Here is a 15,679-nt window from a genome sequence, read left to right on the forward strand (position 1 = left end):
GGCTCTTGGCTCAATTTGCAATTCTTTCTTAGCGCATTAGTAACAAGGTTAAAGGCAATGGACACTATTGGTATTTACTCAAAATAATTATTAGCATAAAACCTTACTTGGTAAGAAGTAATGGGGAGAGGTTGATAGTATAAAAAAATGTGAGAAACAGCTCCCTCTGAAGTGATGTAGTTTTCAAGAAAGTTGGTAATTTTCCAATGAATTTGATTTCCGAGACCTTGAAATCAAGCATCCTAAAGCAATTTGCCTGTGAGTAATGTGCCTGTGATCTTTTTTTTCACAGGACTCGGGAAAGTACTGAGTATACAGTGCTAACACACATCAGTGTAAGGGTAAAACCAAAATTAATATTCTTTCTTTATTCCCGAAGCAAATTTAACATCACGTTGCAGTACCTGCTGCCAAAACATCGGTAGTCTAGTTGGTAAGACACTGCTCTAGAATTGCAAGGGTTGTGGGGTCGAATCCCACTCGAGTGATACACCTGTGATATTTTTTTCACAGGAATCAGGGGAAGTACTGAGTATACAGTGCTAACACATAGGTGTGGCAAGGGTGTCTCTGCGTTCATAATTATCTTGCAACTTCAATGGCCAATTGAGCTCAAATTTTCACAGGTTTGTTATTTTATGCATATGTTGAGATACACCAAGTGTGAAGACTGGTCTTTGACAATTACCAATAGTGTCCACTGCCTTTAAAGCTTTTCATTGTAAGATCCCAACAATGAGGCGCATGGCGTGATGTGGCATTATTCTACCTAAGGAAATATCTTCCAAAGAGTCCATGTATTTGTGCACTTTTCATTCATTTTACGTAATAATAGTTATAATAATAGTAATAGACATTTGCCTCTAGCTACCGGACAATCTTGGTGGTCTCACTGTAGACATCTGCTCTATAAATGCAAAGGTTGGTGGTTCGAATCCCATCCGGGTAATTTATATAAGGAAAGTACACAGTGTAACAGTACGTAACATAAAGCCAGTGTGTGAGTGAAGCCAAATATTGTTCTTTATCCCCGATGCAGATTTAACATCTAGTAATGAGTTAATTCTATTCTTCCCCTAGTTTTTTATTAAACACACCACTCAACATGTATGACATTTTCTATTAACTAGGCCTTGTTGGTCCTATTTTAGTGAAAACAATAAAAAATAGTTCTTGTTGAGACAGAAATGTTAAGCACATTGGTGTATACATTTGACATGATTGGGACAATTGAAACAAGTTATGGTGATGGGAAGCGATGTGGGTCCTCTAATTTTACAGATGGAAATATTTCTCCTAACGATCAGTCCTAGTTCTTTCATCTTCCAAATCAGCAAGAAAGGAATTTCCTCTTCGAGAATTCAAATGCTTATTTTTCTATATAAAAGATGTACCTCCTTATGCAACAAACTCGACCGACCCCTGGACCTACTTTTCTCAAAGATTGAGGCCACAAGGAGCAGAGCAACATTATGAGCCTACTCATAGAATCCATTCCATTATTCATTTCTAAGACGCCTCATACGTTCCTCAGAGAATCCCCCTTACCTGTTTCTTTTACTTCTAACCCCCCCCCCCCCCAAAAAAAAAAAAAAAACACCCCAGAATGTAATCAAAGAGTGGAACCATGTCCTGTATCGTCACCGGTCCCCCTGTTTACCCCTGGTGTCCCATGTGTAGAGAGAAAGCAATTACACTGAAATTGTGTCGCAGACCTAACGGAACAAATCTCAGCACTTCAATCATCATCCATAACCAGGGGCCAATTTTCCTGATCTGCAAACAAATTTGATTTGCATGTTTCAAAGGCCTGGTGTATACCTGATTGGCTTGATTGAAATGCTTCTGCTCACAACGTTTTTGCCCCCCCCCCCCCCTTTAAGGTTCCCTTGTCCTACTCTACTCTACGAAATCCCAAAAGCAAAACCAAATCCTCCAAACACAACCTGCGATATGCTCAACCTCAAATCAGATACTCTGAATTATCAACAACATTCATTCCACTCGCTAAAAGAAATGTGATCGTGGAAACCCCTGATTTCATCTCTCCCATATGACACGTGCAAGCTTAGCTCAACCTCATCCCCACACACAGAAGAACAAAAACTTGCGGCAGATTACCAGCCCGGCACCCCCAGAGATTTCAACCCAGGTTGCTCCCCATCCCAAATCCAATTATAGAGAGAAACTTAGGACAGCCGCGGCCAAATTAGCATTTCATTTAGAGTTGCTCCCCCCCCCCCTATCTGACATCAAACTTCTTCCCTTGTTTTTGTTTCTTTTTTGTCTCGGTATCTATGCAGCGCGACTGCTTAACAATTCCTCTGCAGTATCAGGTTACATGGAATATCTACCTGCAGTTGTTCAGCAGGCCAGTTGATCTTAACAGAGTCAAGTGTTTCCAGATATTTGACTCTGTCCACTCCCCTTGTTTTTCCCCTTTCTGCAAACAAAAATCAGGACAGTAAATGCAGTATTATTGATCGGGGAAAATCAGCGGGGCATCTTCGGTTTCCGCCACAAATAAGAGGAAAAGATGATAGACATTAGACAAGGAGTTCTGAGTGACTAAACGCAGGGGCACGTTAAATTTACCGGATCAATATTGCCTTCCTTAACCAAGTCGCCATACATTCCGTCTTGTTTACGTACTATGTATTCTTCTTACTCTAAAACAACTCAGCATAAATACTACTCAATATGTCTGCGTGTCGTCTGTCTGAAAAGTACTTCATCCCTGAAGGCTTGAGCGAAAATGTTTTGTCGTAACTAATGTTTACTTTGAAAAGAGGAAAAGCAAACAATAGGAGTCATGAATACTGCATTTCACCCAACATTTATTGCTGACCAGGCTTTGCAGAAGTTATATTTAAAATAAGTTTATGATGGAAGCCTATTATTTATTTATGCACTTGTAGAGAAGTATCACTTCACTGTTTTGGAAATAGCAATGAGAAGGCAAAAATCCCCATAGTTTTTGGTTGTTATATCGTTTCTGCTATGATCTGTGTACATTAGTAACATTGGGAGTAGTACTTTTAATCACAATTATTTTAAGTAGATTTTATGAAGAATAAGCACGGAATCATGTCTCATGTACTAGAGAAGTGAACACACTCGTACCCAACCACTACCTTCTGCATCTTGTGTTTCCTAATTCATTTTGCTTTAAAGCGATATATGTAAACCCCGGCCCAGGTGAAGGGGGCTGGAGGGTCATTAAAAAAAAAAAATGAAACAGCCACTTTAGTGAAGTGATCATAGATTTATTGTGTTGCCTCATCCAAAACTATATTTTAGAGTTGCAACTTCTGATTTTTGAATAGCAATTGAAACATTTTGTATAGGATTTTACTCTGCTATACAAGGGAAATCTTTTACTGCATCACTCCATTCACACTTAAACTATCCTTACTTTTTAACCACACCCTACTCCGCTACAAATCAGTCGGCCAATACCGTCATTTTCTCCTCAATATTATCTCCAACTATCCCCTCACTCTTCAATCATCCCCTTCACAATCCTCCCCCTGCTGGCCCTATCCACTGTGCTCCTCTTCAACTCTCCCCTATCCCCACCTTAGATAAAGCCCCCTGCAGTCATCTCTCCTCCTAAACCACCCTCCCCTGCTAGCCATTCCCTGAACAACCTCTTCAGCTTCATACCCTCAACCCTCTAGCTGATTCCCCAATGCCCCCTTCAGAACGACCTCAACTACCCACTTCTTCAACTAGCTTAATTTCCCTCTCCAGCCACTGAGGTGTCTATTGCTCCCTTTATTAAAGGGTTTGGGTACTTTTTGTACGACACAAACCACAAACTCCCACAGATTTACGTTAAACTTACACAGTTTAAAGATAATGATGGTAGCAAGCTTTCCTTAAAATATTACGTTCTGAGGTACTTAATTATTTTAGAAATGAGTAGAACAATTTCATGAAAATATTTGTTTTTTCAAGTAAGGCGTAAATTATGTGATGTTACATTAAAGTTCTATGTTTGTCTTTCAGTTCAATTTTAAAGACCTGCTTGAACGAAAATGTCAAGTCGTGAACTTTGCTGAATTCCATTTAAAATGTTTTCAATGAATAAGGAAATCGATTCATATGATTATAAATAGATTTTGATTGTGTAAAAAAACAATCATTTTGAATACCCTTACCCAGTGCTTTTCTGAGAGATTTGCAAAAAGCCCCGTTACGTAATCACCCTTAAAACGTCATAGTTGGGAGCTCCAATTTGTAAAGCCGCTTTGTTGCAGCGTGGAGGTATAACAAAGCAAACTCCCACAAATGACGCCAGCGGCATTGTCCTTTGGCGCGCGCTCTCAACGGCAGAAGTGTTTTTAGTTTTTCAAAACCTTTAGGTTGGGGCCTGATTTTTTAATCGATAATTACGAAAAACTCAGAAGTGTAAATATATCAAAATTACTTTAAAATGGTCAACATGTGCATTATAAACAAGTCTAAATACCATTTCCGTTAAAAACCTTCCGCTCAGGTAGCTGTTTAAAGAGTATTTTACGCCTTACTTATGCCCGGTTTTATTGATGTGAAACTTGCCTTTTCTAGTTATCTGTTTTTGGTTGTCATTGTTCTTTGACCTGAATGACTGACATGAAAACGGACCCTTCCTGACTGGGACTCTCCTGACTAACCTGACTGACTGACCGTCCTGACCTGACCTGACCTGACCTGACCTGACCTGACCTGACCTGACCTGACCTGACCTGACTGACCGTCCTGACCTGACCTGACCTGACCTGACCTGACTGACCTGACTGACCTGACCTGACCTGACCTAATAGACACTCTTATACCTACCATCAGTAGTATTGTGAACGCATCCCTCAAATCAGGTGTAGTTCCATCTTGTCTTAAATCTGCAGTTATCACACCGTTGCTGAAGAAACCAAGTTTGGATGCCAATACTCTAAAGAATTACCGCCCTGTCAGCAACCTGACCTTCATATCCAAAGCACTTGAACGAGTTGTCGCTAGACAGCTGACCAACTACATGAGTGATCACCATCTTCATGAGCCCATGCAGTCTGCCTACAAGCGCTTTCACAGCACCGAAACAGCACTCCTTCGGGTTCACAACGACATCATGTGGACCATGGAAAAGCAAGGTATCACCATTTTAGTTCTGCTTGACCTCAGTGCCACTTTTGACACGATCGACCACAAAGTGTTACTAGCTCGGATGGAAGAACTGCTGGGAGTGCAGGATATTCCACTGAAGTGGTTCGCATCATACCTGTCTGGAAGAACGCAACGTCTCCATATCAACAACCATTTTTCGCAACCTCGTGAGCTGCTGTCTGGTGTTCCACAAGGTTCAGTCCTTGGCCCCCTGCTGTTTTTGATATATACTCTTCCTCTTGGACAGATCATTCGTAAACATGCCTTGGAACTACACATGTACGCAGACGATACTCAGATTTACACATCTATCTGCCCTGTCAAGTCTTCTGAAGTCCTTCAAAATGTATCAAACGTCGAAGACTGCATAACTGAGGTACAGGCCTGGATGTCAACTAATTTTCTCAAACTCAACGCTGACAAGACCGAGGTAATAGCGATCGGTTTCAGAGCACAACTCGCCAAGTTTCATCTTCAATCAGTTAAAGTTGCAGGAGTTGATGTCTTAGTCGAAACCAAGCCAGTCAGAAATCTTGGAGTCATGTTTGACCCTGCAATGACTATGTCCGCGCAAGTTTCAAGCATCATCAAGACTGCCAACTTCTACCTCACTAACATCGGCAGGGCCCGCAGACTACTGACTGTCGACGCAACCAAGCTTGCAGTGCACACTTTGGTCACTTCAAGACTCGACTATTGCAACAGTCTTCTGATTGGAATCAGCCAAAAACTCAAAAGGAGGCTAAATAACGTGCAACGAACAGCTGCCAGACTCATCACAAAGAAACGCAAGTTCGACTCTATCACCCCGGAACTCATCAAACTACACTGGCTCCCAATCCATTAAAGGATCGACTTCAAGGTCATCGTTCTCATGTTCAAGGCCTTACATCAACAAGCCCCTCATTACATCATAGACATTCTGCAAGTTGGTGCTGAACGGAGACTCCTTCGGTCAAACAGCTCCTGTTCACCATACTTTGTAGTTCCAAGAACAAGTCACATCACTTTTGCCGATAGAGCCTTCTCGGTATACGGACCCAAACTCTGGAATAAACTTCCCAATCACATCAGGGACCCAACATCTTTCAACACATTCAAGGCACTTCTTAAAGCCCACTTGTTTCAGGAGGCCTACCATCAATGACTTGTTATTTCTTCTGTGCCTCAGCGCCTTTGAGCAAACTTTTGATTTAGGCGCTATACAAATTACGTTTGATTGATTGATTGATTGACTGACCTTACACCTGACCTATCCTGACCCGACCGGCTGACAGACTGACCTTAAGACTGGCCTGACACCTGACCTGACCTGACCCAACCTGACTGACCTGATTTGATTGACCTACTGACCTGACTGATCAGCTGACCTACCTGACCGACTGTTGGTCAGATCAGTTGGTCAGGTAAGGGACCATGGATAAATTATGTCACGGGAACGACCGCGTCGCGACGCGTTCCTTCGCGTGACAAAACGAACAAAAGAAAAACTACGGAGTGGAACGCGTTCTCCTCAACCACCGGGTCTCGAGGAAGACCCACTGTATAACAAAGGAACAATGGGTGTAGGCCGAAAACCACTGTGTAGTTATAATCGGCTTATCTGGGTAGATAAACCCAAGTTGTAGCCCTTTTCACACAATAAGTCAAAACACAACCGCAGATTAAAAAATAAAAAATACTACGTCTTTGCACGACCGCCATGCAAAATAATCCCCCAAAGTAAAACAAAGTCAATAGGAAAAACATCTTACATTAAACAGTAAAACTATACTCTTTTTTGTACATCCAAGGTGTCCAAAAGGTTTCATGTTTGAACAATGAAGCCAACACGTTATGAAGTTTTTCTTAAACACGCTTAGTATTTCCCAAGGAACTGCTGAAAATTCACCATGTTGCACAAGGTACCAGCGACGGCGCCAATGTTGTATGAGTTTAGCTCGGGCACCAACGCTGGTTAGTATTGCAATTTTCGGACACCAGATTCTCCCGAAAGTCTTAATCTCAAGGCGGTTGAAACTAATTTCGTAAGCTGTTGCGCAATTTTTCCAACGGAGATAGCTCTCCCGCTATCACATTGTTTAGGAAAGCCCTCTAGCGTTCAATGTTTCTTGCATTATAGTTTGTTGCACGCAAAGTAACAAGACTACTAGGCCTGAATATTGAAAACACTGTGTGTGAGTGTGTAGCTAGATGGAGTGTTTGTGTACTACGATGTAATTTTGCGTTGTGTTTTGTGTGATTGCGAGCCGGTCAGCATGATTTCGCGGTACCTTTATGAACGAATCTTGTAAGTGTAATCATCTCTGTAAACACGGGTCCTAATGTAACAATTAGATGTAGATACAAAATAAGTTGGCGATGATTTCAAATTTAAGAATAATAGTCACCACTTCAACTTGTTATGGCAGTAGCATATTATTGTATTGGCTTTGGCAAACTTGAGGGTTGGCTGTACATGGACATCTCCAACCCATTGTCTGGTGTATACCTGAGCTAGACCGCAAACAATAATCCTTCACCCCTTCGTGGCTTACTTGCAAGCTGCCTTGTCCATGTAATCTGAACAACAAAAGGCACCAACAATAGAGTTCGATAATGAGGGACCTTAAAAATCAGTGAAGCGCTTAATCCATCTTGGGACGGGCGCGTGACAATTTTGGGACGGACTCGTTCTAGAACGAGTCTGACCGCGGGCGGCCGCGTTCTTAATTTATCCATGGTCCCTAAGTCAGTCGTACATTTAAGTTTTGTTGGCTCTTACACATCTATGATGACAGGTTTTAAAAACCTTTGTCTTGACCCAGATATCTTGGAATTTAAATATGTATTTTTTTATCAAGTAATTATTCACACGGGAATCTGATTAGCTCTCACATCAGGGCTTGGCTGCATAGCTTATGACAAATTGACCTCCAGATTGACGTGCCAGCACTCTACCAACTAAGCTTCTGGCGCCAATGTTGGCGGTCTCCTTATTTTGTCATTATCTTTGTTTAGGGGTGCCAGTCAGACACCATTCAACCTGGTTGCATAGGACTGCAGTCACCCCCTTGCTCCCCTGCCTAAATTCCCCTACCATGAAATCTACCATACCACAAACTAAATTTTCTTTCCTTGTCCATTTTGTCCTATTGCAGTTAGAGAGGCATACACAGTCAGAATGCTGTGCGCTGTGGATTGTCTCATCAGAAGATGCCACAGAAGTATTCTGTCAGGTAAGATTGCTACACAAAACCACCATAAAGGAAAGCCACGCATTGTTTTAATACCTGCACTTTCCAGAGTCCTGTGAGGGCCTTATTTTTATAACCTTGCGATTTTCAATTGATGGAACTTTTGATTTTCAGAAATACTAGAATTATGTTTGATTTTAATCCACTTTATATCGGTGAAGAGTAAAATGTCTTTAGGCATTAACAGTTACGAAGAGTGTGTTGTGCAATCAGAATTGTCAGACCCCTCAAAAAGCTGATACTTCAGGCAAACATGAATACAGAACTGAGTGTTGGGTTGGTCATTTCTTTTGAATATCTCAACAAGGGCAAGACGCACTGACCTTTTGCAAATCAGCCATGCGGACCTCTGTTTTGAAGTTTGGGATGAAAGGATGACACATGACAATTTGGAGTCTAATGTTGGACAAGACTGTTCTTACACAAACTTTGAAACCCTGTGAAAAGAGTTAGTCCTACTTCACATACATACACAGCACATTGTTTCTTTATTTTGTTTCTACCCCTGCCCCTTCAGCACAATTTCCACACACTTTTGCAACCCTTTCCCCACAGCTGAGGTATGAATATTTGTCACGCCAATCTTTGTCTGTGTCTTTACCTTTTTCTTCTTCTTTTAAATCAGGTATTTGGAAACAGCCTTTTATTGCTCAAGTGTTCCCTTAATATTGAGTGCAATAGTAGAATTCTAGATTCCTTTATAAATATCTACATAATGCAAATGTAAAAGCTGTGTGCATGCTGGTTGGTGCCATCTATACATCATAGTCTCCTGATACATGCATGTAACAGGGATGAGATTGTTCAGACTTTTGGCTGAATTCAGACCTTTTATGTCGGCCTGGTAGAGAAAATTAGACAATATTTGTTCCTCAAATAAAGAAAATCTCCTCATTGGTCTACTACTCTAGTGCTTTGGATACTGTTTCCAAAAGCTCAAAGGAATCTATACCCCGGGGGTTTCACGGTAGAAATTGCATCATTTCAAAATACCTCTGACTTTGTATCCAAGTTTCAGACTTTTTCGTTATAATGACTCTCACCCCTGATGTAAAAGTTAACTTGGATAGGTGTCATAATCATAGCAGGCCTGATGAGGCTGTTTATGGAGTTGTAAACTCTCTAACCCAGTCACTACACGGGCATGCGCCAGCTAACACATTACAAAAGGGCTGCTGCCATTGTTTTATTGTGATGTGACGGCCAGCACACATGTGTTGTGACGGCCAACTGGTTTAGAGATAATCATTTCTTGTATGATTTAGGGGGAAAAGAAATGCCTCGCATTGAGGAAAATTTCTTGAGTGTTCTACAACTTGTCTGAAATATTCTGCTCTTTCTTCTTACTGCTACCCCTCCCCTCAATTCTCCCGTCTATATATGTGACAGGTATTAGGAAACAGGGTTCTCGAAGAAGAAATTCGAATGTTGGTAAGTCACTGGTTGCCATGACAATAAATTATCATACCATGTAGTTGGCTGAATGCATCCAAATCCTCCAAGCTTTTAAGAAACATTATTATAATTATTATTATTATTTTTTTTTTAGTGCCATGTGTTCATCATGCATTTACAGGGATCAACAAGATTGTTTTTTTAGGGTAATCAAAGATCCTTCCCTTAAAGCTACTGAAGACTTTACGCTGAAGTCTTTGTTGAAATAAGATGGTCACAGTACATGTAGGTGGGCGCTCTTTAGTTTTGGGTGGTTACAAAAAAGGGTTAATCGAAAACCAAGTATTGCCTGCCTATTGCACCCACCATATCTTAAAAAGGTTGATGACACAAATCTTAATCCTTGGTAATCCACCCCAGTGTCTTTGCCTGATTTTGATTGACTCAGGTGCTGCATTGCCCAATTCTCACTGACGTCACTATAGTAACTCCGGAAGTCTTACCGCAGTGGATTACAATGCCCATGCACATTTCGTTGCGTCCCTTAGCACATGTTCTGGCAGTTGTACTAACAGGACGCCGGTGACGTGCGCATTTAAGCACTCCAGCAAGTGGAGTGATAAAAATAGTGACGTCATCTGAGGGTTAGTGGGGTAGGGTCAGGCATTGTTTATCTATTAAGTTTCAAATGGGTTGAATTACACTGTGACAGAATGGATGGCCTCGGGAAGTGGCTATGGCTGTTTGGCTGCAGCCATTGGGCATATAGCCGTAGCTGTAGCCGTCCAACACTGAGTGGTTTGGACATGGACTTGAAAGGCAATGTATACTTTTGGTCATTGTCAAAGAGTAGTATCCTCACTTGGGTTAAATATTCAAACATGCATAAAAAAGCAGACTTGGAACGAGGCCACACAGTGTCATCTTCTACACTGTGGGCCAGGTCACAGTGTTTATGTTTAATGTGACAATGAAGTGTGCACTGGGGTGAGATAGCGCTGTCAGTATCATCATGCAGTAAGCGCAGGCTGGCATTTACGTGGCATTTTTCGCGCAGGTTGTCCGTCAATTGCGTCAATCTTCCTGTCTATGAAATCGTCAACTTTGCAGTTTTACCTTTTTCTTCTTTAAGCCATTGTGTCTTATCTATCTGGTGTATTCTTTATATGTTTTAATTAGTACACAGCATGTGTTTGTCTCTGTCTGGGTTTAGATATGTTGCGTTAACTTTGTTGATATTTCTGTCTTACTTTTTATCTGTGCTCTCCTTCTCCACCTCTGTCTTTTTAAATTGTTGTCTATCTTGTTAATTTTATCCTTGGCTCTCCAATTGTTCTATTTTTGGTGCCTGTCATTGTCTTCTATTTCATGTTACATGTATATTTAGTTGTAGCATTATTGCCTCTGTCTTATTTTTGTGTGCCTCTTGTCTGATATTTTATTCCTTCTTGTGCCGTCTTGATATTTACTTACCTGATCTATCTTCGTTCTTATGTTGTACCTGTTGGGTTGCAGTGTTTTTATGTACTTGTTGTTTCTGTTCACTGCAAAGTTTTCTTTAAGAAAGACATTTTTGATCGATTGACTGATTGATTGACTAATTTTGACTGATTGATCGATCAGTCAATCAGTAGTTACAATAGATTATCAATCAATTGGTCAATCGACTGACTGATGGATTGATTGATTTGATTGATGAATTGATCAACTAGTATGATACCGATCAATGATTGATCAACAAGTTTTAATAGTAGTTGTGTTATCAATCAACCGATCAGTCATGATCGATCGACTGGTTGATTGATTGTATGGTAAATCAATTGATCAATCGCATTGTTGATGTATTGATTGAATTATTGGTTGATTAGTAACAGGTTCACCCTGAGCAGTTTGTCAAAACAGATCCGCCATCTATGACCCTTGATTCCATCCCAAGGTGTATCTTGAAGGAGCCATAGATCCATTGCATTCAACTTCACCAAATCATAAATTTTTCATATGATCCTAAATATGTCCTCAAAAACTACAGCACCTCAGCAAGTAACATTTTTGGGGAAGCTTTCTAATATCATTGTCTTCAAACTGTGGACATTGATTTTTTTTACGTTACAAAAAGTACACCAATCCTTTAAAGCCTAACATAGACTTATGGTTTTGATGGCCAAATTGTATTCTCTAATTCAGTAAACCAATTGATTGTACTTTGCAATATTGTTCTCAGAGAACAGCACAAATTAGCATTGATTTACCAAGCAACATCATTATATGCTCCCGGTCTAGAATTTATCACTTTGTAGTCTATGAATTGGGAAACTAAAGCTTTTGGTTGAACTTCTTGAACAATAGTCAACAAATTGTTGATGCAGTAATATAGATGCCCATCAACCTCGTTCCCAGGGACGATCGATTTTGCCGCGCCATTTTTTCCCCAGCATGCCTTGCTTGATCATAACCCCTGGAAGTGTAACTCCAAAATATCCAAATATAAGGGATATTGCAATTAGTCCTGTGGTTGATCCGTTCTGTGTTGGGCGTGAGTCGCGCACACGCGTGATGCGCTGTGTGTAATTAAAGTCATAAACTTGCCTTAGCATTGAGTGTTGCGTGACAAAAAAAGTAAATACGTACATCTTTATACGCACGTGTTCGGCATATAGAGCTTTTTGAAGACGCACAGCGTTATATTTTGCGCGTATATGATAGCCAATGAAAGACACGGATCAGAGTTTCCCTCCCAGGGGTTAGAGACGTACGCAGAGCTAGCGTGATACGGCGCGCTGCCCATGGTAGTGAGGTTGAGATGCCCATGTAGGTGGTGGTAGTAAGCCTACAAGTGGTTCACGTCTACAAAGCCTGATAGGTTGAATAAAACAGTGAGGATAGGGAGCAAGATTCAGAGAAGAAATGGGTGTTCAGTGGTGGGATTGGGGAGAGGTGTGAACTAGCAAATATCTAGAATCCCTTGTAGTAAATGTGACCCTAGCTCAAATGCCCCAAACATGCTCCTGCAGCCCCTCCCCCCCCCCCCCTAAAACAGGCATGAAGTATGACATCAACACGTATGCTCACTTGCACATAAATGTCTTCATGCATGTTGAAATTCACTTATAGACCATATTGAATATGTGTTTAGATAGCTTTGGACAAATTAATGCAGTGTCTAAATTGTCGGCTATGGCTGGATCCCTGCTTCATCATGCGATGAAGTGTAGGATCACCCTTAGCAACAGCCGTAGCCTCAGCCGTAGCTGCTATCTCGGATACGCTTAATGGTGTTAAAAGTCTATAAGCCTCTCTTAATATTAATGCATAACGTCATAATTGTTACCCAAAATAGGGCTATGGGCGCACGTCAGCCACCACTTGTAGTGGCTGGGCCTATGGCCTCGTTTTGGGTTAGCACATGCTAATATTAAGATAGGCGTATTGTGCACCTTAAGCCAGTAATGCACATGAGGTCCATTTTGCAATTATATTTGTCATCATCATCATCCTTCTTCCTTGGACGGAATAAAAGAAGCAGCTTTAATGAAATTGTGCCAGGTTGCTTTATCCCTCACGAGTTGTTCGGTCTCGTTTAGATTGAGATTTGTTTCTTTAAAGGCATTGAACACGTTTGGTAATTGTCACAGACCAATGTTCTCACTTGGTGTATCCAAACATAAGCATAAAATAACAAGCCTGTGAAAATTTGGGCTCAATTGGTCAATCAAAGTTGCGAGAAAATTATGAAAGAAAAAACACCCTTGTTGGATATGTGTGCTTTCAGATAGGAATAAAAAGACAGCTTTTAACATTTTAGTGAGAAATAACCTCTTTCTCAAAAAATACTATATTTCAGAGGGAGTTGTTTCCCACAATGTTTTATACCCGCAAAAGCTCTCAAATGCTCGTTACCAAGTCATGTTTTAAGTTAGTGTTTGTTTTGAGTAATTACCAAACGTGTACCTTCCCTTGAATGGATTTCATGTCATACATATTTCTCAGGACTAATATTCCAATGTCATCGAGGAACTACATTTGTGTGTAATTTTAGTTGCCTTGAAAATCTTGGATACATTAGGCCTAAATTTTGAACACAGAAAGCAGGCATGTACTGGAAAACCTTATTACTGTGTGTGCATGACTGCATGCGTTGCTATTATCATTACCAGGTTACAATTAACGCATTGCGTCTATACTATACAGGGTGGCATACTTGTGACAGGAATATGAACAATTGTAATTAAATTTTTTGCCATTCACAAATGTAGATACAATCCATAGTTCCACTGTGCGTTCTTTAATATCACAAAGACTGCTCCAGTTGGAGTTTAATGATTTGTGCAGTGGATAAACATTCCATAAGGCTTTCGGTTACAGTGGAAAAAAGTAACTCTTGGGGGATAGAAAAACAATAGGGGGAATTTAAACGAAGGCCCTTACAACATTCTACAACAGATGTATGTACCACTGGTCCACTGAGTTTGCCCGTCGGTAGGGGCCTGCTTAAATCTCATTGGTTTCCGTATCTGCTGCAATGATTAGTACATCCTGAGATGGACATTAATTCCATTTATAGAGCAAGGGTCCTTGCTCTATGTTCCATTCAACAATATTGCCAACCACGGGTTTAGTAATTTGCAATGTTGTACAACAGATATTTGCTGAAAACTGCTCAAATGTTGAGTGGAAATCACTGTTTCTGTGACCACTGTACTCACCTGATACCCAATCAAAAATTAAACTGAGATCACATTGGAATCTGGCCAGAATATAGAAATCCCTGCCGTTTTTTTTTTTTTTGGGGGGGGGGGAGTTTCGGTGTTAATCTTTTGAAGAACAAGGATTCCCAGCGGGATAAATCACAACACAGCAGGAAAATTAACAGTTGGGATCTTGGTGGGATTTTTTTACTCAGTTTTTTTTCTTCTTCAGACTTGTTATTTAGAAATTGTTTTTATTTTTTTTTTATTACTTCTTTTTATAGAATCAAACAACAAAATATTTCCATAATAATTTTCATAAAAGGTTTTGGAACTTTTTATTCATTAAAATCTGTTTGCATCTTTCTCCCTATGCGATGTTGAAAACGCCCTTACGTCTAGCAGGTGACACCTGTGTGTAGATAGTCTGGTATTGGCCTAGACTCTCAGAGGGGAGGGCAGATAATTGGAACAGCCTTCATCATGAATAGCAATTGAAATTACTCTACTCACATAGGGAGGGATGAGTGGCAGTGACACCAAACCTAATAAGAATTGCATACCCTACGCTCATTAAAGGGAGTAGACACTATTGAAGATGGGGGAAGCAGGGAGGAGTGGTGGGGGGGGGGGGGTGTCAAACTGGCAAACCAAGGAGATAAATTTCATGCAATGCACAGGCCACCTTCCATACCCATTTCTGCCATTTTCAATCGTTACCAACCCAGCAGGGTGCACCCCACTGAATAGTCTCCCATAGCACACAGTGCAAAATGCTAAATATTCAAAAATACACGAAAAATACTTAAAAGTCTCACAGCTTTTAACCTTGAAATGGAAAATTATTGATTGACTCTTGAACTTTTATTCTCTGCTCAATTTTATATGGGGAGTCCCTGGGCCCGTCGAGTTATTCTCCCTCCAATTAAAAACACCCCTTCACAGGTCTAATTTTCAAAACGTCCGAGCATCAATCTTGAAAAATGTCCCTACACCTCTCAGCAAATAGGACCATTTATTTCAGGGCCTATGTCATCCAAAATACCTCAAGCTGGAAGTCAACAACCCCAAGGTCACAATTGGGCAGCATTTTACACTGAAACACTTTCTGGGGGCTCTCAAATCTGTCTAATAAAGAATATTTTCAGGGCCTACAAAATATTAATGAGCTCGACGCTCTGTTTTCTCCTATTTGGTGGGGTGCACCCAGCAGTTCCC

The 15,679-nt window shown here is 40.7% G+C and overlaps 1 protein-coding gene across 7 annotated transcripts in view; it reads left to right on the forward strand.

Annotated features, from left to right (window-relative positions):
• The window catches only part of LOC117293300 (cGMP-dependent 3',5'-cyclic phosphodiesterase-like), a 117,976-nt gene that overhangs the window by 47,165 nt on the left and 55,132 nt on the right, over positions 1–15,679 (forward strand). For 6 of the 7 annotated variants that reach the window (XM_033775542.1, XM_033775545.1, XM_033775543.1 and 3 more), the window contains exons 4-5: positions 8,286–8,363; positions 9,771–9,812. In XM_033775542.1, the coding sequence (XP_033631433.1) occupies positions 8,286–8,363; positions 9,771–9,812 (120 nt within the window). The remainder of the gene's footprint in view (positions 1–8,285; positions 8,364–9,770; positions 9,813–15,679) is intronic. The other variant, XM_033775544.1, reaches the window with a different exon arrangement.

Source organism: Asterias rubens, chromosome 8, assembly GCF_902459465.1.
Source record: "Asterias rubens chromosome 8, eAstRub1.3, whole genome shotgun sequence".
In the NCBI taxonomy this organism is placed as follows: domain Eukaryota; kingdom Metazoa; phylum Echinodermata; class Asteroidea; order Forcipulatida; family Asteriidae; genus Asterias; species Asterias rubens.